The following is a 27,743-nucleotide window of genomic DNA, read 5'->3' on the forward strand; positions in this document are numbered from 1 at the left end:
GTAGTTGCTTAGATGTTGGTTTAATTCTAGAATAGATACTTTTTTTTTTTTAAGGTTTTGTTTTTGAGTAATCTCTACACCCAACACAGGGCTTGAACTTACAGCCCCAAGATCAAGAGTTGCATGCTCCATTGACTGAGCCAGCCAGGCACCCCTAGAATATGAGTTTCTTAAATGCTTTATATCTTCAGTGACAAGCACAGTGCTCGATTCATAGTATCTTATTACTAAAAGTATACAGGCTATAATATAAGTTTTAAAAATTTATAAGATCCAGTAACAATGTTCAAAAGTATTACTATAACTCAGTAAAATATAAATGTGCAACAATATATGAAATAATGAAAAAGGAAAAAAAATCTACAGTTTTTCTGCCTTTGTAGGGAAAACCCAGTTCTTTCCTACTGTGTTTCTCCCTTGTCTGTCTCCTTCACTAGTCATGTAGGCACTAACATCTGTTTACACAATTACATGAAGGTTTCATGAGGAAATAATAAGAGCTGCACACAACATTTAAGTAAAAGGACATTTATTGCAGTTTTATTTATTATTATAATAAATGTAGAAAGAAGCAAAATGTCTAGCTGTATGAGACTAGATACATGAGATGCATAGATGTGCTGTGTACATGTATTATCCAACCAGAGTCCTTACTAGAAATTATATTAAAATGAAGGTCAATACAAATGGAATAAGTAAGATATGGAATTCCTTAAAGTAGGGTAACAATTTTATTAATATAAAATTCATGTATACTGAATTATATTTCATTTTTATATAGAAGCATAATACTAGCTAGACGGTGATTTTACAATAATGTTGTTTTTAAATTTATTTATAGATTTTACATGTTTACATTTTTTTCCCACAAGGTCCAAGTTATCAAGTGTAATTAATGCCATGAAAACATTAGTGAATGATAATATCTAAGCAGGGAATGTGTTACTCACTTAATTATGACCAGGAGTTATGTTTGTATAGACTATAATAATGTGTTTATGTGCACTAAAATATCATTAGGTTGGTAAAAGATAGTGTATATGAATTTATGAAATTGCGCCATTGGCATATTGTTTTATTTTATAACCCATGACAAATGCCATTTAATCTTTTAATATAACAGTAACTGGTGTTATTCATTGGTGTCACGTCCTCATTTAAGCCATCAGCTATGCTGTATCCCTGTATTCACAGAGACTAAAACTGATGATCAGTCAGTGGCTACTTCCTTCTTGAATGTTAACTCAGCTTCCAATGAAGAATGAAAAATAAGGCAAATTTAAAAAGTGATAGCAATTTTTAAAAATCACCAAGGTGAATGTAATGAGCTGAGATAAGTTCTTTCCAACAAATTTTGGAAGTGTATGTGTTTGAAAATAAGGGAAAGAAATTTGTAATATTTTGAAATCGTAGATTAGTAATTTTGATGAAATCAGTTCCTCCTTGTGTTGTGTATTCAGTATTCTTTGTTTTTCAGCTCACTCTGACTCAGTTTTGTCCAGGACTGAAATAAATAAATAAAAAATAAATAAATAAATAAATAAATAAATAAATACTCAGTATCATATAAGAGGTTTTCTTGAACTTGTGTCGTAAGCTTTAGATGATTACCTAGTGTAATGTCTAAGTTAAATAGTATGTGTCCTTTTCTGATTTTTTTTTAGTAATCTTTTTTTTTTATTATTATGTTCAGTTAGTCAGCATATAGTACATCACTAGTTTTAACTTTTCTGATTTTCAATACACAATGCCAATTTGCTATTCAGAAATGTATAACTTACTTCTGCAAAAACGGGCAATATTCCTTTAACTCTTGCCACTTGGGCAAATGAAAAATAATATTAAGAACTATATTTATTATTATTATTTTTATTATATTATTATAGTTATACTAATAGTGGCAGTTAACATTTATAAAGCACTTACTATGTGCAAGGACTACTTTTTTTTTTTTTCTTAAGAGAGAGAGAGAAAGAATCTTAAGCAGTCTCCACGCCTGGTTTCACAACCCTGAGATCATGACTTGAGTCAAAATCGAGAGTCAGACGCTTAACTGACTGAGCTAGTTGGGTGCCCCAGACTACTGTTCTAAAGCACTTTTTGTAGATTAGCTCAATTACTTTTCATCACAACCTTATAAAATAATGTGTTAGTTGTCTATTGCTGTGTAACAACCCCAAATCTTTGTGGTGCAAACAATAAACATTTATTATCTCACAGTTTCTGTGGGTCAAGAATTTGAGAGAAGTAATAATCAGTATATTTATGGTGCTGCAGTGAAGGCGTCCGTTGGGACTACGGTTACCTGAGGGCTTGACTTGGGCTGGAAGATCTGCTCCCTGTGTGGCTCACTCTTTACTCACATGGTTCTTTACCTCTTGGACTTTTCCTTAGGGCTACTTGAGTGTCCTTATGATGTGGCAGTTGGCTTCCCCCAGAAAACATTGACCTAAAAGAGAGCAAGGCAGAAGCCACAATGTCTTTTGTGACATAGCCCTGGCTGTCCCACCCTGTAACTTCCACAATATCCTATTCGTTACACAGATCAACCCTATTCTGTGAATACCAGGACATGAGAACCATTCGTGCTCCAGGAGGCTTCCTACCATAGACAGATTTTATTAGTATAGTTGACTCTTTTTTTTTTTTTAAGATTTTTTTTATTTATTTATTTGACAGAGATAGAGACAGCCAGCGAGAGAGGGAACACAAGCAGGGGGAGTGGGAGAGGAAGAAGCAGGCTCATAGAGGAGGAGCCTGACGTGGGGCTCGATCCCATAATGCTGGGATCACGCCCTGAGCCGAAGGCAGACGCTTAACCGCTGTGCCACCCAGGCGCCCCTAGTATAGTTGACTCTTGACTAGCATGCCTTTGAGCTGCAGGAGTCCAATTATATGTGCATTTTTTTCCGCAATAAATACAGTATAGTACTGTAATTGTATTTTCCTTATCATTTTCTTAATAACATTTTCTTTTCTCTAGCTTATTTTGTTATAAGAATACAGTATATAATATATGTAATATACAATACATGTATTAATCGACTGTTTATGCTATTGGCAAGGCTTCCAGTTAATGGTAGACTATTGGTGACTAAGTTTTAGGGCAGTCAAATGTTCTATGTGCATTTGCCATCTATGCATAAGATTGGCATCCCTAACCCCTGTGTTGTTCAAGGGTCAACAGTATTCTCATTTTGAGGATGAGGAAATGGAAACACAAAGATAAGTGAAATGTTGATGATGCCATACTAAGTGGTGGAACCAGGCCTTTAATCTGTGTTCTCTGTCTCCAAAATGTGTGCTTTTAAGAGATACATGGTATTGTCGCTAGCAGTTCATTTTAATTTTCAGTTTTTGATTACTAAAAGAGTTGCACATTTTCATGTATCTATTGCCCATTTAATTTGTGTGTTCATTCATATATAAAATACATCCCTGTACTCTTATTTTCTACAGAGATGACTATTTTTCTCTTAGTGAATTATAGAGGTTTTTCATATTCTAAAATTATGAACATTCTGACATTTTAAAAATTGCATTTTTTTTTTCAGTTTGCAAGTTGTCTTTGGATTGCATTTATGGTGCTTTTAACTAACAAAAGTTTTATCTCTTTTTTTGTACTCTTGTGCTTTTTGCTTCTAGATTATCAGTGGATTAATCTTTTAATGCTTCAAATCAGTTTACTATTACAAAAGTTATTTTCTTTAAGGTAGCATTTTTAAGGGAATTATCCCTTAAGGTAAAAAAGAGTGTGTGGATAGTGAATGACTGAAATGCCCAGCCAACTTTATTTCTTGGAATCTGTTGCTATGAATATTATGTTGAAGAATTGTGGGGGCTGCTTGGTGGAAAGTTGGTGATATTAAGGAAGAACATCCAAGTAGGCAAGGACTCAGTTAGACGTAACATTTGGCTCAATTACCCGTTCAATCAAACTCCCTTTGCATTGAGGAATTCCTTTTAAGTTACATATGTCTCCTGGTAAAACTGGAATTTAACTCTTCTTTTGTACTTTACTTTTACTTTGTTCAGATTGTTAGATGAGCATCTAGTGGACAGTAGCATTTATCTATCTATCTATCTGTCTGTCTATCTGTCTATCTCTCTATCATGTATGATTTGGTAAGAACATTTTGGAAGGAAAGGGAAATTTTGGTTACTATGGTAAACTGTCAAAAGGCAAGCAGTTGCTAGTAAGTATGTACTAAATGTGTAATGCAAGTGATGAGGTGAGAGCTTCCTTTGCAATTTTGTCCAGAGTAATGACACTACTGAAAAACAACTGTCACAGACATAACAGTTATAAATATGGCTATGGGTTGTCATTTGTCTGGGAGGATCAGGTAAATTGTAGCATCTTCCCTAATTGGTAAGGGAAAGATGTGCACTCATATAAGCTCCTATTTCCACTTAACTCTTTATTTTTATAAAACAAAAATGTTTACTTGGTATGAGACTCTGTAGTTTACTACATGCTGCCCTGAGTTATTTCAGTCTGAAGTTTATATTTTTATAAGACAGATGTAAATAGCTATATGTATTTGTCTAATATGATACTAAGCACAGTTCCCTAAAGACTACATGCTTAAAGACATGGGATTCAGACTTATATCCTGTGACTCTGATTCTAATCATCCTTTAAATCGAGCACAAGACAACATTTGCAACATTTTCCTACTTTATCTTGAATTTTTACAAGTGCTAACATATTATATTTTAAACTTCATAGAATGCTTGATTCAGAAGACCCATTTTCCAATTGACAAGAATTCTCTGAGATTTAGAATGAAAAAAATATGTAATAGAGTATATACCTGGACGTTGACATAATCCCAGATACTTCCATGTTATTTATACTCTTCAAACCTCACAGTATCCAAAATCAATCTTCCTCGTTTCTATTTACTTATTCAGCCCTCCTTCTGCTTCATGAAGACTTTAAATGCAGTGCTATTCGAAGTGTTGTTCAAAGACCAGTTTCAATCTACAGACTTTTGCTAGGCTACAAAATAAGTACAGCAATTCAGATTAAGCTGTTAACAACTTTGATAGCAATTTGACATCACTGTAACATCCAACATGCATAATCAGCGTGTTGTCTCTTTGGAAAACAAGTAGACTCATATCAAAATCATAGGTGAGTCATGCATGGCCTGAATTCTATACCAGTCATGCACAATAGAACTATGTATGTGTCTGCAGTGGGTTGGAAATTAAGAAAAGGAAAGAAAACACTGGTTCTTCATCACAAATAGCTGAGGAGCATTGCTCTAAAGCATCATCAGTGTGGCTTCTCCCTGGGCCTTGCCTTCCTTTCTTCTCTTCTGCCCTCTCTAAGCAACCTGAAATCTATGGGCTATCATTTCAACCAAACTCATATTATTTTTTATTTTTTTATGTTTTTATTTTATTTTGTTTTTATTTTTTTATGGCTCCAAATTGGAAAGAAACATACACAAACAAAATCCTACATAAATGGATCCTCTTTTCCTGCTCCTTGGCTGAGCACTGCTGGAAAAAAAAAAAAATCACTTAGTGGGTCAGATTCACGTTACCACAAACTCACCTGGGCAGCTGAGAGGCCCTTAACAGTGTGGAATATTTTCTTATCAAAATACTCTCTGCTCTTGCAGTTACAATTTCAAACATTATCTCATTTTTCCTAATTCTCTGAGGCCAATAAATGAAAATGTCCTCAAATTTTTGGCTATCATATTTTCTAAATATTGCTCCGTTTTCACTTAGCACTTCCTGCTTTCCTTCTATTATGATACAATTTTCTTCTCATCTCTATGGTGGATCCCAGTGCTTTGTGCTCTGTTAGCAACTTTGTAATATTTTCTCTCCTTAATATTTAGACTTTTTTTAGTTGTTAATTTCCATAAAAATTTAAATATCCTTCTACCTCTCTGATTTTATTTACTTATTTTTTCTGAAAGATTTTATTTATTTGACAGAGAGAGGCAGCCAGCGAGAGAGGGAACACAAGCAGGGGGAGTGGGAGAGAAAGAAGCTCCCCCCAGCAGAGGAGCCCTATGTGGGGCTCAATCTCAGAACGCTGTGATCACGCTCTGAGCCGAAGGCAGATGCTTAACGACTGAGCCACCCAGGCGCCCCTCTCTGATTTTATTTTAAAGAAAATTATTTCTGTCCGCTTTCTTCACCATTCAAATAACTTATTCTTAATTATCCTTAAAATCATAGTTTAAACATCACTTCCTTGGAGGTGCTTTTTTTTTTTATTTACTCTAGGGCAGGAAAAGTGTCCTTTTGTATCCCCTTATAATACCTGCATTTATTTTTTTTTGTAACATTTATCGCAGTAACAGTCTATTTGCTACTAATGAATCTAGAGATCTTTCCAAATCCCTTTGACTCAAATCATTTTAGTTTAGCTGCAATTTTTGCGTGTGTGATTGCAAAGTAACGAAATTGATTTCAAGGTCAAGTTTGACTTCATTGCTTCCAAACTGCCTCATTAAATGATGGGTGTTCGGGGAACATCGTGGGTGTATTTTTTCAGTAATCAGTTTAATTTAGTGGCTATTTCAGTCATTTGTCCATTTGGTAGCAAGCAGAAATCCTTAAAATGGGTTCAGAAGAGGGGAAAACCACTAAATGGATCACTTATTTTAATGAGTTTGGTTAATCAATTTTTAAGTTGTATAATTTTTATAAAGTTCTCTCAGTAGTCTGAATTTAAATTAATAATGGATTTAGGCAAGTTATTTTACCTCTGAACATCTGATTTGTTATCTGAAAATGCTTTAACACAATATACATCATCAAGCTTTTGTGAGGTTTAATAATGTGTGTATATACACACATACATATGAATCACTTAGCATAAAAGCTAAAATATTGTTTGGTATTATTACTACTAAGATGATTCAATAACTGTATTCTTAGCTCTAATGATATCAATAACTATCATGAGCTAGTGAGGAGAGAATACTTTTAGTTAGAACCTAAAGAAATAAGAGTCCTGAGGACAATAATTTTTCAAAAAATATTAAGACTACTGTTTTTCTGACATGTTTCAAAGAAAGAGAGGTTAATAGAATTAAACTGTTTTGCTCTGGAATACAGGAAACTTGATTCTCCTGAGCATTTAATTAATAGGGTACATTAAAAAATTGCAGCATTAAAATAATTCAAGGATTCAAGCAATTAGAAAATCAAGCAGCTTTTTATACTTTGTATTGTTGAGGTGCAATTAATCTGTTTTATAGGATATTGCCAATCTCAAATGGAGCTGAATTCTGTATATTTAATAAGCATTCTTATATTTAGATCCTGTGAAACTAAATGACTTTTAAAGGTTTACTTAAACCTATTCTTAGACATTTCACGGTTGAACGGCTCACTATCCTGGAATTGGCAAAAGTCTCTGTTGTGTGATCATGCATGTGTATGCATGCACATACACATACAGCACACACACACACACACACACACACACACACATGCACACACCAATTGGTTATTCTATTGATTAAAGTGACAGGGTCAAAATAAAGCTCAATTGCTAGAGATTATCCATTCTCCTCTAAGAAAAAAAAAGCAATTTTCATAGCAATCGACCCACTCATGCTTATAAACAGTCTAATAAGCAAAGAATATGTGAGAGATTTTATAACATAATTTGTTCAGTTAGTCAATGTAATAAACTTATCCCCATAAAATAAAAACAAATAACATTCAGTTTTAAAAATTTATCTTGTTTTGTGTTTCTGTTTAAAAGCTCTTTTCCAAGAAGGATATTTGATTTCTGTAAATCACAACCGTACATTGGTTTAGTGCACTCTCCTCTGTTGTTACTGCTTTCCAAAGACCTGTTACCTAGCAACTGCATGGAAGAAGCTTCTAGTATTTTAAATCTTATACAAGAGCTCAGAAAATACTGAAGCAGACTTTTAAAAAAGGCTCTGACTTGTTAAAATGTAATTAACAATTTTATTTTCTATAAAGTAAAAGGAACTTGAAAACTTCATACATATCTATAAACTTGTCTCTTTAGTTATAATCGCTTATCTTAAAAGCCTTTACATTAAAAATAATAAACATAACAATTAAAAAGAAACAAAGAATCTCACAGAGTCCTACTATTTTAAAAGTCATTGTTTTTGAAAATTTGCTCACTTCTTGAGGTAGTTACCGTTAATAGTTTGATGCCTGCTGTTAGAATTTTTTGTACTTATTCAGACATACATGTGAGCATATGAGCATACGTGCAGAAATCAGCATTTTTATAAAACTAGAGTTGTGTTTTAATTCCAGAACGATACATTTATGTTATATTGTTTTGCTGTGTACATTTTTAAAATGTACTATTGGCATTATTTCAAGATACTTTATGAAGTCTTTGTTTTTAATAAACATGACTGTGAGGATATATACTTGCTTAGAATTCTGATCAGCATTTTATACTCATTGTCTACTTTTCTTCTCAGAAAATCCTATGAGGCACATACTATTATTATTCACATTATAAAATAAGGCAAATTAGGCTCAGAGGGATCAATATTTGCCCATGGCTTGGCACACTCAGTGGTGATATCACTTGATCTCCTGTGTTTATGCTTTAACAGCAAGCCACAAACAAGAAGGATCTAAATCAAAACAAATACACAGAAACTTTAAAAGGATGAGAAGAAGATCTGAGATGCACATAATTTTGAAAGAGGAAATGGAAATGCTTTCTTCAACAAGGGAGGGAAATTAGAAACCATAAAGGAAAAAAATGGACTGATTTTATCATTGCTAAGGAGTTGTCTCTGTCTGCATAATCAAAACTGAGCGTTTGCCATTATGTGGTCTCACCAACAAGAAGGAAAGAGTTTAGGGAAAGTGGTTTTGTCCGCAAAAAAATAATACAGAAGCTGGACAAACCTCGGCAGGTGACCATATCTAACTAAGACGAAGCTGGAAAATGTAATTTCTACCTGGGCAGCCATGCACCCAGTTAGAATTTGGGGATGGGTGAGAGGAAATAAGAGCTTCTATTACTGAAAGGAAGCAGGAGAGAATGAATATGGGTGATAGTAGTTTCAGCCACAGTTTAAATCCTTACCCACCTAAGGGTTCATGTACAATATTTTCCCTATATATTGAGAGACTCATCCATTATTATGAAAAATACTCCACAGATCTGTATCAATTATTACATCCAACTTATAGTCCAGGATATCTGGATAATGCAAAGACAGTTCTAGATGTGGTTCCTCATGGTCTGGCAACACACACACTAATAAATTAGTTAGCTACTTCTACCTGATTGCATATGAATATAAAATAGTGAAACAAGAGAATTGTAATAAAACACTGGTGTTTGGAAAAAGGAAGAAGTGGAGACACACAGCAGTCATGGGTCCATAGCAATGATGAAATCCTGTCAGACATGAATGGCAGAGACCTCGTAATACCTGTAATTTTCCTATCTCAGCACCCACTTCTAGAGGGGCATTCCGCAGAGATCATGTTGTTACTTGTTAATGTGACTCCTCCATAATCTCTGTTCCTGGAGACCCTGTTTCTGACTGCTGCCTCTTATCACTCCAGTTCACATCCTCTAGTATGGAACCCCAACTATCTTTTGACTACATGGGACTTAAAATTCATTGATTCTACCAAACGTTTACCATTATTGTCAACTGCAGATCCTGTCTTCTCTTCTTAACCTGCTCGAATTCCATAACACACCATTATAAGCCATTATTTTAATTCATCCTCTGTTCATTGACCTTCTACCATTAGTTAGACTTGTTTGTCAGAAGTTGCTGGTGGTGAATGCTCTGTCTTCTTGACAGAAGATGGTGTTTACTTCCATGCATTTGAATGTGGCCCGAAGAAACAAAATAACAAAAGACAGCCTGCCTACAATTCCCACTTTAAATTCATGATCCTTGATTTCTCCGGGTTCATGAGCTGCCAAACATCATTCTGTGTCTTTGTTTTGTTTCCTCTTTCACTCTCTTAGGCAACTACGCCGTATTTTCTCCTCTTACTTCTAACCTCTTCTTTAATTATCATTTCCACCAATTTCACAAAGAAAACAGAACCACAGAAAGACAGACAAAATTTTCATAAACTTCTACCTACACATCTACCTATCAACCTGCATGTACACCCATATGTTCTACCTCCTCTCCTGTTACTGTAGATGAGCAATTTTAGCAGCAATGTGGCTAAGCAAAGCCATGAAAAGGTGATATAGCATGTTAGTAAGGTTACCCAAATTCTGCCAGTGTATGAATGAGATTTTAAGGAATTTGAAATATATCCTATAAGCTTTAGGATTTATGGAAAGTCATTAATCCATTTGGCTAATCAAATAGCACTGGCCAGTTATTGGTGATAACGGAAATATTCCGTATTTGCATTGTCTGATACTGTAGGCAGTTACTACAAATGTTATTGAGCACTTTATTGCTATTAAAAAATGGCTAGTAAGATGGAGGAACTGAACTTTTACTTGTATTTTATTTTAATTAATTTATATGTAAATTTATATGAACTTTTATTTGTATTTTATTTTAATTCATTTATATGTAAATGTAATTTATTAATTTATATTTTTAATTAATTTATAATCTATATATATATTAATTAATTAATTTATATGCCCTGCCATAAATGGCAGGGCAACTCTAATTGGGCAGCACAGTATTGGAACGGGTAATAGGCAGAATGCTGAAGAATTGGAAGACATGATGAGCAATTAAGAAGCTGTAACATTTGTCTAGGTGAGAGATAGTCATAGCTTGAATAAAGATTCACAATCCTTTAGCCATAATTCCAAAATCCAGAAAATTCCCCCAAAAAATAGAGAGAAAAAGAAAAAAAGAAAGAAAAAGAAAGAAAGAAAGAAAGAAAGAAAGAAAGAAAGAAAGAAAGAAAGAAAGAAAGAAAAGCAGAAGTACTTCTGTTGGTGGTGAAATCTGACCTGATCTGAAATTATTTGGTGGCAGTTCCCACACTGAATTTTTCTTTTTTCCACTTAGTATAAATATTCACACATTTAGCTACAGAAATAATAGTATGTTAAAGCATAGGTTCCTCCCTAGACATAGGGTCTGGTAGATGAAGCACATTGCCTTTCTAAAATCTAAAAATAAAAAAAAAATTAATTCTAAAAACTGATAGCTGGCCCTTAAAAATTATGGATAAGGATTGGAAGCCCGTAGCAAGTAGAGACAGTGGAATGGAGGTGGAGAAGGTGGGAAAGACAGAGAAGGCCTTAGTGGTATGATCAATAAACCTTGGCTGTCATATGACATTGAGAAACGAGGGGCATGTAGCAGGAAAGAATGGTTTTCAATTCAGGTTAGCGATAGTGATTAGTATTTTAAAAATGTCCCAGGAGGAGTCATAGATTTGCACTTAAGAGGAGAGGTATAAAGATATATTCAATTCTATTTTACAGAGTGGGTTTCAATTTTGTGCAAACTTGTACAAAATTCTCTGTAATTTATGCAAATGAAGATTATTATCTAGTTGAATATTCTATCATATTCCTTTTCCTGTGTCAATCACCTATGTTGACTAAATCAATTTCTTTTTTAGGAAAAGAAAGAATACTGATTTTTCTTTTTATCTAACAAGGAATCCCATGATAATTACATATTAAGTCATGTATCTAAGGCAGTGATTTTCAACCAATCTGATCCAATCCGTCCTTTTTACAGTAGATATTTTGTAACACTTCTTTTACTATCCTGGAATGAAATTAGAGTAAATATAACTATATAAATACATTTAAAATAATAAATATTTTAATTGTAATTTGAAGGAGAAAGGGAGGGGAATATGTATTTCAATATGTAAATAGTCAGGTACAAATACATAGAAAAACACAATGGAAAAGACAGATGCTTGCACCAATAACTATGTGCCAGCTACTGACATTGATAATATTAATAATCAAACATCCTAAATTTGTATAAATGACTGACATACAATGCTAAACAGAATAATATAAATTTTCTTTTAATTTACACAGTAGTTATGTTACTAGGTAATTTAGTATACATTTTTGGCTCTTGAACAACAGGAATGGGGGCATCAACCCCCCCACCTGCTCCACCCCACACAGTCAAAAATCTGCTACAATTTTGGATTCCTCCAAAACTTTAGTAGCCTACTATTGGCCAGAAGCCTTACCAATAACATCAATAGCCTTACCAATAACATCAATAGTTGATTAATGCATATTTTTGTGTTATGTGTATTATATACTATATTCTTATAATCCAGTAAGCTAGAGAAAAGAAAATGTTATTAAGAAAGTCGTAAGTTAAGAAAAAATATATCTATAGTACTGTACTGTATTTACTGAAAAAAGTTTGTGTAAGTGGACCCATGCAGTTCAAACCTGTGCTGTTCAAGGTCAACTGTATAATAACAGTGCAAAACATATTTTGTATTTATATGTAATATTGCCTCCAGTATACTGTATACTTTGCTGATGGGCTAATAGACACTGAAAAAAAAAATAAAGAAAAGAGAGACAGACATTGTTAGCAGATCCTTGATTTTGTTTGATTGTTTGTTTTGAGTAAATCCTGAGGTGTAACTGTAGCAATTTCTTCCATAACATATAAAGGAAAAAAATAAATAAATAAGGAAATGAAAGAAAGAGAAAAAGTAATGGGTTCTTTCATATGCTAACTTATAAAACCAGAAGTAAGTTTATTACTTATCTATCTGGAGCGTCTGCTGCACCATTTCCCAAGTAATCTCTTGTTTCTTCGTAAATGATGTTGGGTATGCGTTCCTATTTTTTTTTAATTAATTTAGTTGAGGGGCGGGGAGGGGAAGAGGAAGAGAGAGAGAGACTCTCAAGCAAACTCTGTGCTGAGTGCAGGGAGCCCGATGCAGGGCTCTGTCTCAAGACCCTGAGATCAGGACCTGAGCTGAAACCAAGAGCTGGTCACTTAACTGACTCTGCCACCCAGGTGCCCAATGTGTTCATTCTGTAGATTACCGACTCACCTACAAATTCAACCTTCAGTTTCTTAATGTAGCTAAAACTATTTTATGGGAATATTTATTTTCTTGGAACTTTACACATTGTCTTTATTTCTAATACCAGCTGTCATTGTTTACTTGGGAAGGGAAGGGTTTTTTTTCCCCCCTAAAGTAAACAATATCTTAATCGCTTTTCTATGACTTCTGTGAAGAATTGGATATCTGGCATCTGTGCCCTCATGGCTGTATGAAAGTAATGGTCGTGGGCTGAGTTGCATCACCCCCCTTTCACGTGGCCTTCAACCTCTCCTGTGCTTTATCTTTAGCACTCTCTTGTTTTTATGTCACTGACTTCAATTGCCATTTATTATCTTGCCTGATTGAATCCTATCATCTTTTGTTTATGACTGTAGGTCTTGAGGTCAAAGTACAATTTAAATTTAAATGTATTTTAGCATTAGTTTTTATTGCCTGATATCATAGTTGTTTTGATTGTACAAAATCTATTACTGTTATGTAAATGTTATCTACCATGTCTTTTAATAATTCTGTGTGCTGTGTGACTATGAATTTGATAAATCAATAATGCTTTAAATCAATACTACAGCATTTCATACCATAGAATTATCAGAATTAAAGGAGACTTTATACAGTCTCTGATTTATTTTCCAGATTCCAACTCCAACCTATCTGTCTCCCTCTCACCTCCTTGTACAGATGAAGCATAAGAAAATTAAACATTTGCCAAAGGCTGCCGATTTCATTAAAGACAGAATTGGGGCTAGAATCCCCTTCCCTCTTGGTCACTTAACTCATAATCTAGTACTCTCTCTTATGAAACATTTTTCCTGGGGAAAATTGCACATGTAAAAACATCTCGAAGACAAGTGTGTTTATGTGGAAACTTCTGTAATTTTATTTGCTGTTTTATTTTTCATATTATTTTAAAATACTACTCTCCCAAGAATAATTTACCTATTTTATTTCAAACAGATCATGTTGTTTGTGAAGAAGAGTTTAAATACGCCATGTTAGCTTTAAACTGTATATGCCCGGCAACATCTACACTTATTACACTACTGGTTCATACCTCTAGAGGGCAGTAAGTATATGTTTTCTTTAAGATAATACATTTTAAATTATTTTTAAAAAATAATATAAGTGCAGTCATGTGATTTAGAAGTACAATAATACAAGGTATACAGCTTGATATGTACTTGTATTCGTGTGCGTTATCTTCATCTGACAGACAGGTGGATAGATAGTTAGACAGACAGACAAATACAGACTGTTAAGGGGCTGCGGCGGGGGGGGGCGGGAAGGAATGACTCTAAGACATATTAAAAATTGGCAGTTACTTTCTGTCTTTTCTAATTAATCTTGAGATAATTTGTTTCAATCTAAATTCTAAGTGTCTACATCATTTGTTAGGTCTAGGATTAGGGCACTGTTTCTATTTTCAAGATACTTAGCAAAAAAACTTTAAAAAATAGGATGACAATCATTAATATGAGATCTTGAAGCCATTTTTTTTCTATTCCTGAGGTAAGTTTTTATTTCAAAACTATATGTACATGATAGACCTCAAAAATAAAATTTTACAATTATTATGGAATAAAAAGTATTTGAAAAAATTAGCAAATTTAGTATAAAAGAAATCACTTTTTTATATGCATTTCAAGGTAGATGAGGGCAAGTTATATCATCAGACCATTTTGTTCTATGAGAGAGTTTGTATTTGACTTGGATGATCAGGGAAAATATAATCAGGGAACACAGTCCCCACTCTTATTTGAAGAGAAAAATGTCACATTGCATTTCATACCTTTTCCTCTTCCTTATTTGGTATTTTAGACAAAATGTTGATTCTCTAAATAAATTTTACTGTGGTGCTTGTGGATATGATTATTTAAATTTAGTAAGTTAATTGATAGTTATTTAAGTGAAATGCCAAATCAAATAAATCAAGAAGAAATAAAATTCTATTTGGGATTTTTTTTTAATTTTTTTTAAATTTTTTGGGATTTAATACTAGATGGAGTAGGTTGCTAATTCGAAAATAGCAAATACCTGCAATATTTTCAGGTAGCTTTTACTCTCTAATTATGTCTCTGCTCTATTGAGATAGTTAAGATTTTCCAAGGAGCAATTTTCTTAAAGTTCTGAATGAAAATATCTCTATTCTATGCATTTACAAACCTTTAATTTGTGCAATGGGAAAGATACAACTGGACTATGAATAAATTGTTTTTCTTTGAAGAAAGTATGTAGCATTTTGATGAAATTAAATAAAACACTGAAAATGACTTTAACACCAGTTAATGGGACATTCAGAGAACTCATCACAAGAATTCATTATTTAGCCATGCCCTCTTTGTCACAGACATACAACTTTATAATTGAATATCTAGTCTCATTTTATTGTTGTAGAAATGATAAAAATGAGGCTTATCAACACTAACATATATCATTAATTATAGACTGGTTTAAATCCTAGTAAATACTATTTATTGACATGCAACATTGCCCTAATGAACAAATTGTACTTGACATAAGTTAAAAAAGCATTTCAGGGATCCTTAAAACATGACTTTTCCCAATATACTTTAATGAATTTTGCCTTATTAAAAAAAGAAAATAATGTTGTTGAAGACATTGTTAGCACATAATTAAGGATTTTCCATGAATAAGATTGACTAGAAAAATTATCTCACAACTGAGTGTCACAATAAATGCTATGGTCCACCGGAATAACTTTCTTCATAGCAACTTAATTGAGTCATAATTCACTTACCATACAAATCACCCATCCACAGTGTACGGTTTAATGCTTTTTGGCATATTCACAGACTTGTGAAAACATCTCCACTATAACTCCTGAATCTTTTCATCACTCCATTTTATAAAGCAAAAGTCTGGGAACAACATCTAGAGCAGCATGTCTGACTCAACAGTGCACCTAGTTTGTTCCTTTTTTTTTTTTTTTAATTCTAACATTTTTAGCTGTAGGACTTAACCCTCAAGATTCTCTCCTTGTAATCACAAACGTCTGCTTTCCTTTAGGCTCTTCTCCTTCTAAGTAGGAAGAAGGGGAATGACAAAGGGGCAAAGTATTGTCAACTGGGACTATTTAAAGCTTTCCCTGAAGTCTAACCATGCCTTTTAACTTCTTAAGATACAGTTATATTTTGCATATTAGAATATAAGCTTGATTCTAGTTATGTCTCTTAGCAATGTAAATAATTTTAAATTTAGGGACGCCTGGGTGGCACAGTGGTTAAGCGTCTGCCTTCGGCTCAGGGCGTGATCCCAGCGTTGTGGGATCGAGCCCCACATCAGGGTCCTCCACTATGAGCCTACTTCTTCCTCTCCCACTCCCCCTGCTTGTGTTCCCTCTCTCGCTGGCTGTCTGTCAAATAAATAAAATCTTTAAAAAAGTTTTTTTTTAATTTAAAAAATTGTATACACAGTTTATGTATATATACATATATACACACATATTAATTTAAAATTATATATTTACTCTTTTAAAATAATTAGGTTACATATCATAAGAATAAAAGATAAATCAAAGGATCTCATCTGGGGGTATAGTAAATCATGCAAATAATTGTGAAAGCCTAAGATTTATATGTGAAATAGAAAAGTCATTGCTTCTTATTAGAGAGAGACCTCAAATCTGGTAATTGCAAATTTGGCACTATTAAAAAATATTAAGTATCTTAATATTTTATTATTACTTAAAAAAGATACTTAAAAAAATTAAGTATCTCTGTAGTGTAGCTGTTAGTTTTTATTACTTTTTGATAGTTGGCCCTTTACCTGAATTTTAACATATTATGTATCAGTGAGCCAAAACCATGCACATTATTATTATAAAATATGTGATTCAGAAACTTCTCTCATTAAAGTAGCAGCTGAAATTGGACTTTCTGGGAACTGCATATCCTCATCACAACTAAAATTCCCTGTTTGGTAGTGTTCATGCTGTAAATGGGGCTCATAAATTTAGGGAGGAAATATGACAGAGATAGAGGATCACCCATTCTGGCAGCTTGAAACGGTTGACTCACTAACTGGCAAAGTTAACTAACACTGAGCCAATTACATACTCCATTTCATTCTCAATCATTTTATATGGAAAATTTGAAATAATAATTTTCTCATCCATTACTTTATTCATTTATTTGACAATTATTTATTGAACGCTTACTCTGTGACAGAACCATTCCAGGTGTTGTGGTTTCAAGAAGGAAACCAATAGAAAAATTCCAGCTGTCATGAAGCTTTTATTCCAACTGGGGAGACAGATCAAAAATAAATATGTAAAATATATCTCAGATAGACGCATATCTGATGATCTGAGAAACAGCAAGTGGGCCAGTGTAGCTAGAAGGGAGGGATGAGAAAGGTAGTAAAAGCTGAGATCTGACAGGGAAACAATGGTCTCCTAGGTCATGATAAGGGTGGTGCCCATCACTCTCAAATGAAAAAAGATTCTGAACAGAAGAGTGATAAAATTTGAATAAGAGAAACAAACACATTGGCTTCTTGGTTGAGCAAAAGCAATTAAGAGATCATGGGACTAATTTAAACCACAGAAGTTAAACCTTGTATTGTCAAGGGCACAAGTATGGAAGTGATTAGATGTGCTAAGATTTGGATGCCTGAGTGGCTCAGTTGGTTGAGTGTCTGCCTTTGGCTCAGGTCATGGTCCCAGGGTGCCAGGATCTAGGCCTGCATCAGGATCCCTGCTTAGCAGGGAGTCTGCTTCTCCTTCTGCCCTTCACACTGTTTGTGCTCTTTCTCACTCTCTCTCAAATAAATAAATGAAATTTTTAAAAAAAGTGCTTAGATTCTAGATGTATTTTGAAGGTCTTGTCAGGAATTGTTGATTAGATGTGGGGTGGAACAGAAGAAGAGTCTAGCATGACTGCAAAGTTTTGGACTGAGCAACCAGAAAAATATAATTGTGATGTACCACAATGAATAAGACCAGGGAAGATCAGGATTTTTATTTTAGACATAACTTAAGATACTTGTTAGACTCCCAAAATTGTGTTTAATATACAGTCTGGAGCTTACCTACACTGATGATAGAAATTTGGCTGTAATCAGTATACGGACATTAAACCATGAAACTGGATGAAATCACTTCGCAGGATTATTTTGAGGATTATGTACAGCCATGCCAGACCATAGTAAGTAGGTACTCTTTAGTTCTCTCATTGGCTCTATTTATGTGTATCAAGTGAGTCAGATTTTATATGCATCAAAAATCATTTTTTAAATTTGGTGTCAGAGACAGTTTGAGGGTAGCAGGAGAGATGCTTTAAAGACAAAGCAGGACACCCAGAACCATGTATGTATTTGTGATGGAGAAGAAAAAGACTCAGGCCATGCACATGTGTTTTATATTTAAATTAGAATATGTTCATAACTTTATTTGGATATTTTTTGGAACAAAGAATGACATGAATGAACAAATATATATCAGAATGCTTCGAAGCAATAAACAGTGAAGGTGTATTTCTCACTATGGCCAATCTTTTGAATCACTGTTTTAAGTATTACAGAAATTAGGATTAAATACATTTTGAAAAAGATGACTCAAGTATGTAAATGTCAGGGATTTTATTCGCAAGCAATATATTATTCAGTCATGGAAGATTTCATAGAAGAAAGTCAAGTAGAGTTATAGGAGGTATGAAACTATTTTGTCTTCTTAAAAGGTACAAGTTTGGGGATGCCTGGGTGGTTCAGTTGGTTGAGTGTCTGCCTTCGGCTCAGGTCATGATCTCAGGGTCCTGGAATCAAGTCCCACATCGGGCTCCTTTCTCAGCGGGGCGCCTGCTTCTCCCTCTGCCTGCCGCTCCCCCTGCTTGTGCTCAAGCTCTCTCTCTCTCTCTCTCTGACAAATAAATAAATGAAATCTTAAAAAAAAAAAAAGACATCAGTTTTTAGTGACCTTCTCAAAGTGTGTTTGGAAGAAATGCATTATAAAAAATAATTTAAACAAGAAAATTATTAAATGCAGTTAAATTACTTTAAAGTGTAGCAGAAGACATAAAGATAAAAAAGACATATCAGAGAAAATGGTTAGCTATATAAATGTAAGCAGATAACAGTTGCAGGAAGATTCAGATTTCATAATACATTATTACAATATATTGCAATAATTTTCTTTTGATTTACATGGCCACAAAAAAGAAAGCTTTAAATAGAAATCAATTCGTATATTATATAAATATGTATATTAAGTATTTTGAATGGGTGAAAAGATGTAAGAATTCCAATGCTACATTACATAAATACATATTAGAAGTAAGGGGGAAGCAAAGTTGCTTTCCTATTTTAGTAAAATCAATTTCAAAAAGTTGCAATTTTGTAGATATGCTCCTTAGGGAAGGTTATTTCATAAGAAGCCCTTCATTAAGTTACCAGGGCGTGTGTGTTATTTTCATCAATGAGATCTGGAAACTGCAGATTTGGGGATTGCTGCAATGCTTTTTGTAAAATGAAAATTAAACACTATTAAGTTTTGTCTGTTTTTTTCAATGTAATTGGTCTCTTTTAAAATAGAAGAACACCTTCATTTGTGGTTATTTCCTTAGCTTGCAAAATTTTATCATACCTCTAACCACATGCAAAATGTTTGTAAAATTGTAGATAGATAGTCTTGTTCAAATTTCTGTCATGAGCATTATAATTGTGTACATTTAGATTTAAGTGAAGTTTAGGCTTTCTCAAATAACTATTTCACTAGAGATTGCTTAATAGTTTTGGGAAATCTTCAACCATAGTAGAAACACATTAAGCCAAAATGCACTGTAATTAATTTTTGTGTGTGGTATATAAATAGTGGTTCTATTACTTCATATCATGGCCAAATTTGTGTTCCAAAGCACAATTAATAATGCTTTTGGATGGAAGTTCATAATTTTCCTGAGAAGTAAAATTATGTACTCAAGTAAGATTGGGAAATGCTGGATAACATGTTACATTTTTAATGGCTTATTTTTTAGTCTTTTTATTTGAACCAGATTTAGACTCACAGAAAAGTTACAAAAATAATACAGAGAGTTCCTACATACCCTTCCCATATAAACTTCCCTTAATGTTTTCATCTTACAGTATCATAGTGCAGTTAACAAAATGACAAATTAACATTAGTACAATACAATTGACTAAATTATTGACCTAAATGAATTTGACCAGTTTTACCATTAACATCCCTTTTCTGTTCCAGGATCTTCTCCAAGATCCTGCGTTGCATTTAGTTGTTATTTCTCCTAAGCCACCTCCAATCGGTGGCAGTTCCTGTGGGTTAAGATTGGAAATTAGTATAAACTCATGACTTTTAATGCACATGTATCAAAGATAGACACGGAAATTTAGACCTGTGTCTGTATGGGCCTGTGAATATATACAAATATAATTCCTAGCTCGTTTACTGAGAGAGCAATGACAGCTCCGTAGCACGTAGCACAGTTAACGCTCACGTCTTGGTTACTAAACATGTTCCCTAATAAAAACATCCAGGGCTTCTTGGGGTACTGGGTGAATCCAGGATGCAGGCAGGAAATATATGAGAGTCTGGAAAAGTCTGGTGCTGCCAGAATGTAAGGAGTTGCTCTGAAGAGTGTGGGGGTTTGTCAAAATGACACAAGAAATAACCTAAAGGAGTTCCTAACAAGCTAAGATGGGACAATTTTAGAAACAAAATAAATAATGATAACATTCTATTTTAACCCATAAAATCCAGTAAATACACTAATGTAAGTAAACAATGAATAAATAAATAAGTGGGGAAGAAGAATAGCTCTTTCTTACCAAAGAATTCCAACTAATAAATGTGGAAGGAAAGAGAGAAATAGGAAGTCATCATTAGGCAAACAATTGTTGTAGACACGATCCTCCAAGGGGTGCTAGTATTAGATGGTGAATGTTTATGGAGAGCCAGGATCATTGTGTGGTCTCAACATATCTGTCCGTGCTATTTAATAACTATGAAAGGAAAATTATAATTTTCTAGTGTAGTAACCTGACAGACACAGATCTTAATCAAGAGACCAAGGTAAACATCACCAATAAAAAGAGATGTCAACATCATGTAATCCCTATAATGTGCCAAGAAGTACATGACAAAAAAAAAAGAAGTACATGACATAATTTATTTGGTATTCTTGCCAATATTTTCTGATTATGAGGGAATACCTAGACATACCAATATTGAGAACATCTTACAAAATAACTGACCAGCACTCTTCCAGATGCCAGGGTAGTGAAAGACAAGGAAAGCCTCAGGAATTAAATATTTATTTTTAAACATTTCAGTCAGCTTTATTTGGGAGTGATATAAGTATTTTAAATAGTATTTTGACTGGAGGAATTCTCCAAACAAAATTGTCGGGAAAAAAGTATATCTGGAGAAAACAAAGAGCAAGCTAGGGCAATATTTTGTTATATCTTTTTTTTTTTTTTTTGAAGTAAGTTCTACACCCCAGGGTGTGGGGCTGGAACTCACTACCGTAAGATCAATAGTCACATGCTCTATCGCCTGAGCCAGTCAGGCGCCCTCATTTTGTGGTACCTTTGAATCTATGCAGAACTACAGGGATCTGCGCTAGACCGTGCTGAAGCCTTCATTGTTTCTCTGACCTCAGATGAAAATTAACCATGAGACTTCCCTTGTCTATTATACTCCAGCATCCAGGGAGTCCCTATTTTAAACACGTGATGAGGAAAAAGGAAAATTGAATATCTTTTACCATCTCCAGAAAAAGGACCGAAACGAGGGAGGGAAGCAGGGGCAGAGGTAGAGATGAGAAAGGTTGGAGAGTTTTTTTCCTTTATAATACTGAGCTGGTCACAGAGGACCCAGGGAATCAGTTGCCTTGAGAAAGGAGGAGAAAGTTTCTTAAAAGTAACAGAGATTAGGGGCACCTGGGTGGTGCAGTGGGTTAAGCGCTGGACTCTTTGTTTCAGCTCAAGTCATGATGTCAGGGTCATGAGATGGAGCCCTGTGTGGGGTTCTATGCTCAGGGCAGAGTCTCCCCTTCCCCTATGAACTTGTGCGCTCTCTCTAAAAAAATGTAACATATCATAATTACCCCCTTGACTGAAAGAAAGGAAAATGGGGAAAAAATATGTGTGGGGTGGCGGGGCAAGCTCAAGTGAATTACCATTAAGTTCTCTTGGAAGTTTCCCATTCCAAAACTGTGACAGAAGATTACATTGTGTCATCTGGCAGGTCTAATCCAGTCACTGTCTTCCCATAGGAAAGTAAAGTAAAAATTGAGTGTCCACGAGGATGAGAGGCACTTGGTTTTCCTTTAGAGTAAAACATTTTTTTTTTTCAGTTCTAATGCTTGATTTCTCCATTTCAAGTAATTATCACTTGGAGTATAAATCTTGAACTTTATTTGATAAAACTTTCTTAAATCTTAGCCTCTATTTCCATTAATAGATGTATATGCTTTTCAGTGCTTTCAAGAGAGAATATCAACAGGCTTCCCCCCGCCCCTCACCACCACCATACCTCAAATCTCTTTCCCATCCCTAAGGCCTCATACCATTAGCAACCTGGTAACTTACTGCTGCTCAGACTTCCAGAAAAAAAAGGAAGGTCATAGAAAGGGCTTTGACATATTTCCTCCCCATATCCTTCTCTGCTTTTCCACTATGGAGTATGAATTTCACTGCATCAATAAACTACACAATAATTCTCACTTTTTCTTCTAAAATCTCCCACATCAAACTACCCTGCTTTAATGTGCTTGCCTTTTCCTGGCCATTAGATTAGTTTGCTAGGGCTGCCATAACAAAGACACTGGGTGGCTTAAATAACAGCAATTTAATTTCTTACAGTCCTGGGGGTTGGAAGTCCAGTGTCAAGGTACTGGCAGGTTTGTTTTCTCCTGAGGCCTCTGTCCTAGCTTGCAGATGGCCATCTTCTCCTTGTGTCCTCCCAAGATCTTTCCTATGTCTCTCCTGTCTCTTATGAAGACACAAGATTGCTCTAGGGCTCACACTAACAGCCTTGTTTCAACTTCACTTTATTTTTTTTTAAGATTCATTTATTCATTTGAGAGAGAGAAGGAAGGGGGGGGGAAGAGAATCAGGAGGAGCAGACTCTGTGCTGAGCATGGAACCCAATGTGGGGCTTGATCTCACAACCCTGAGATCATGACCTGAGCCAAAACCAAGAGTCAGATGTTCCCCCAACTGAGCCACCCAGATGCCCCCAACTTATCACTTTTTAAAAGTCTCTGTCTCCAAATACAGTCACATTCTGAAGTGCTAGGGGTTAGGACTTCACCATATGATTTAGGGGGTGAGAAAAATTCATCTATAACAGCTGTGGAGTTGGAGGACACCATGGGTTTTATTGGAACACATCTATAAGTTATAATTGTTTCCACTATCAAGCAGAAGAGGCTTCTTTGACCTTGGAAATAGAGAAAGATGGTGTTGTCTGTATACCCCAATGGTGCTTTTTCCATTTCTCCCATGACAAAGCATTTTTGAAAAGGACTACAAGACTGGAGGTCTGAATGGAGGTGATCACAAGAGAGGGAAATGATGCACCTCTGAAGGTTACTTTAATTTTCTTTTATATAAGTTAGGTGTCCTGAAAATCTCCATGCAAGTGCATTTTATTTGGTGTATCTAAAACCTGAGAAATGTTTTCCTAAGCACACCTATTAAAAGATCAATTGGAATAGTATTTTATTAAACACAGTTTGAGAAATCTGGATATTGCTCTCATCTGGCAATCCTCTGTTTGAAAAGACTTAAATAGCTCATCGTTCATTTTCAAATTAGATTCAAATATGTCCATTTAATTTAGGGCCCTCTACACTCTAGCCATAATTTATTTTTATGTCCTCATCTTCCATGATTCTCTTATATATATCGTGTCCTCCAAATAGCATGATCCTAAATATACTTTGTGGTTTCCACTTTCTACATCTTTTTAAAAATGTTGTTCCCATTGCCTTGAATTCATTTCTTCTGGCTTTCCAGAGGATTTTGCTAAATCAAAAATTCTAGCTCCTCATGAAAATTTTTAAACTCCCCAATTTAATGTGATTTTTCATTTCTATGAACTTGTATAGAATTTTAATATATTCTGCCAGAGTATGTATTTTTTTTAAAGATTTTATTTATTTATTTTAGAGAGAGAGTGTGTGTGCAAGTGGGGGGAGGAGTGGGGGGATAGAGAGGAAGAGAGAATCTGAGGCAGACTCCATGCTCAGCCCCAACATGGGGCTCAATCTCACAACCCCAAGATCATGACCTGAGCTGAATCCAAGAGTTGGATGTTTAACCAACTGAGCCACCCAGGCGCCCCTATGTCTTGTTTTGTTTTGTTTTTAATGTATTTATTTTTTCCTGCAGTAAGCTGTAATTTCATTCAAGGTAGAAAACATGTTATACTCATACCTTAACAGCATGGATGCTCAATAAATATTAGTTAAATAAATGAAGTAAAGAAGGCACTAAAGATGATTCACTGAGCCCTTGCCTCAAACTAGTTTATGAACCATATGCCTTCATCTGCTCTCTCTCTCATGAGACTGTTGAAATGATGACAGAGAAATAAAAAATGATAAGCTTTCATTAATAAAGAAGAAGTGAAAGGCATAAGAGATTTCAATCAATTTCTGGGAGATGGAAAAAGGAGTGTTTTCTGTTGACACCTCCCCCCCCCCCGGCCCCAGGATGCCTAGAGGGTGATGCAGCAGGACAAAATGGCATCCCCCAGTGAAGCTCTGGGGTGCAAGATTTCTAGAAAAAGGAGTCAAATTTTAATTGAATTTCTGAATACCAAACAAGTTAACCCTGTTCCATCTACCATAGTACCATCCCCCTGCAGTTAAGTTTAGTCAGACATTTACTACTGGGAAAAATCAGATTTTTCCTAAACAAATTAGAAGAAAATGTCTGAATTGTATGCTAGTAGATAGTTTGGAGTTGGGGTTCAAAATTCTGTAATTGGGCATTTGATGGCTCCAGACAAAATAATGTGATCCCTTCTTACTCACCGGTGTAACCTGCCACTTAACAAAACATTTACGGACAAAGGAATCCATTTAATATACTAATATCTCATACTCAGAATTTTGAAATATTGCTCTTGCCATTTGCTGACTATCAGTATGCAGCATGAAATGAGGGAAATAAATCCAGCCAGGTGGAAACAACTATCTCTATTCTCACTGGAATTTTTTTGGATCTATAGGGAAGGTTGGTTTTATACTCACTAGAAAAAAAAACAAGAACGCATATTTGAAAATAGAATTAAATATATTTTTTGAGGCAAGGAGAGCCTCAGTAAATGAGTAAATACTTTAAATGTATTTTTGATAAATAGAGAGGTATAAATAATAGTATAGAAGAACATTGAAGAATTATAAAAGGGTGATGATGGCTGTTCAAAGGAATAAAATGCTGAAATTTTTTTATTTGTAGAATTTTAAATTTTCAGAATTTTTAACTTAGATTCTTATATTTCTGGAGGATCTTCTCTTTAATAATAAGAAAAAAGCCATAAACAAATACACAAATCTAGAATAGCTTAAATTATTATAATTATTATTCTAGATTTAGGAAGAACAGAAGTTATGGTGGAGAAATAGAAAGTAAAAAAGACCTTTTGAAATTGACAGAGTGCTGAAATTAAAATTTAATAAAATTCAGTAAATTCCTACAACTCAACAACAGAAAGAAAGAAAGAGTAAGAAAGAAAGAAAAGAAAAGAAAAGAAAAGAAAAGAAAAGAAAAGAAAAGAAAAAAGAAACCTGATTAAAATATTAGCAGAGGATCTGAATAGATATTTTTCAAAGAAGACATATAGGTGGTCAACAGGTATGAAAGGGTGCTCACCATCACTAATCATCAAGGAAAAAAAAATAAACCACAATGAGATTACCACCTCACATCGGTTACAATGGCTATTACCAAAAAGAAAAGAATATGTAAACATACTGTAAATTTCACCTCGTAGATTTATTAGTTAAAAACCTTTTGTCTATGGTAAGATTAGCTTGCATACCTTGAGAATAAATCGAATGACAACATGGACAGACAGTAAACAAATCTAGTTACAAATAATTTTAAATGGGCAAAAAAATATTCAAATGATAAAATGTAAATAACAAAATAGGAGCTTCTAAAGCTCCTATATTCCAAAATATTAATATTTATGGTATATAACTTTCCTGGGAAATTCACAGTGGTGTTCTAAACTAAAGGGATGGATATAGTGGTGCTATATGAATGTACAAGGGCACAAAGCACTTGAACCAAAGCTAAACGTATGGTCTTCAGTAAGAGAGAAAGGGGTGACTATATTTTTGTTATGAATTTTTATTAATGCTGAAGGAGAACAGTTTAAAATCAGCAGGCTGTGATTTACTTGATAGTGGAGTTAAAGAGCTGAGAATGATGCTTATGATGACAGAGGAATTTACTTTTTCACCTGACAGTTTAAAAAGCAGATGAAAATCTTGGGTCACCTGGGAGATGCAGTTGGTTAAGCAGCCCACTCTTGGTTTCAGCTCAGGTCATGATCCCAGGGTCTTGGGGCTGTGGGATCAAACCCCTGCATCAGGCTCCACACTGAGCACAGAATCTGCTTGAGATTCTCTCTCCCTCTCCTGCTGCCCCTTCACCGCCCTCCTCCGCCACCCCCCCATCTCTGTTTCACTCTCACTCGCAAATAAATAAATCTTAAAAAAAAAAAGTAGATGAAAAATCTTTACAGTTTTTTAGTGTGTGATAATTAGGCAGGTTCTTGAATTAAGTGAGCACTTTGGAAAATTACATTGGAGTTTTTGAAAGACTAACTTCAAAGATAATGAATTTTGGCCACCTTCAAGTATATACAGTCTTTCAGATTTAACAGTTGAGCTCTATTTCATTTCTTCATGACATAGATTCCTTTCAAAAGAGTGTTCCTTGTTTAAGTTCACTATTAATAATGTTTGAAAGCTATATGGTATTTTTCTGTTTTCTCCACCACAACAATTTTTTCCTGTCCTGAGAATGGCAAATAGCTTTCCAGTTCCATCTAGCGGTAGAAAATTGATTAACATACACTATCTTGATTTAATCTTAGAACTCAGATTTCTGTTTTGATGTATGATGAGTGGGAATGCGTAAGCCTCTTCCTAGTAGACTGAAGCATCATAATCTTGTGTTTTATTAATTTTTCTATTTAGAGATCTTGAATACTTTCCTTCTTAGATAAGATACCCATACTTGTATGTCGGTTCTGTCTGCAGACTAGCAAGAATAAATGTTCATCAGAGTTGTGTGTTAGCTGTTTCTTTTGAAACTCCCCTGTTTTGCAAGCTTCTGTATACTCTAATATACTCTCTCCCCCATGAATTACAATTATGTTTCCAGTGACACAGCCTACAATTTGTCAAAATCTTTTCTTTGGCCTACAATGTTAACTGTAGATTCCTGACATTAATAGTAAAGGCAAGATTGTAATATCATTTAAATAATTTGATATTTAAGTAATGTAACAGTTCGGGACCATTATGAATTAATGCAATTCATGTGTGTTTGCAGAAAAGCACCATTTAAAGAATATAAACAACTATATGCAACCAAGCAGATATTAAATTGGGGAAATACAAGTGTATAGAATTAAATAAAGTGTATTAATTTTAATTAGATTTAAGCCTTTGAGTTTTAAATCTACTTTTAATCAATATAATGAAGTAGTAAATACCTAATCTTGGGACACCTGAGTG

The 27,743-nt window shown here is 34.3% G+C and overlaps 1 protein-coding gene across 7 annotated transcripts in view; it reads left to right on the forward strand.

Annotated features, from left to right (window-relative positions):
* KCNT2 (potassium sodium-activated channel subfamily T member 2) overlaps window positions 1–27,743 on the forward strand; it is a 349,882-nt gene that overhangs the window by 203,999 nt on the left and 118,140 nt on the right. For all 7 annotated transcript variants that reach the window (XM_034667169.1, XM_034667168.1, XM_034667171.1 and 4 more), the window contains exon 14: window positions 13,966–14,074. In XM_034667169.1, coding sequence (XP_034523060.1) covers window positions 13,966–14,074 — 109 coding nt within the window. The remainder of the gene's footprint in view (window positions 1–13,965; window positions 14,075–27,743) is intronic.

Source organism: Ailuropoda melanoleuca, chromosome 8 (genome assembly GCF_002007445.2).
Source record: "Ailuropoda melanoleuca isolate Jingjing chromosome 8, ASM200744v2, whole genome shotgun sequence".
Classification (NCBI taxonomy): domain Eukaryota; kingdom Metazoa; phylum Chordata; class Mammalia; order Carnivora; family Ursidae; genus Ailuropoda; species Ailuropoda melanoleuca.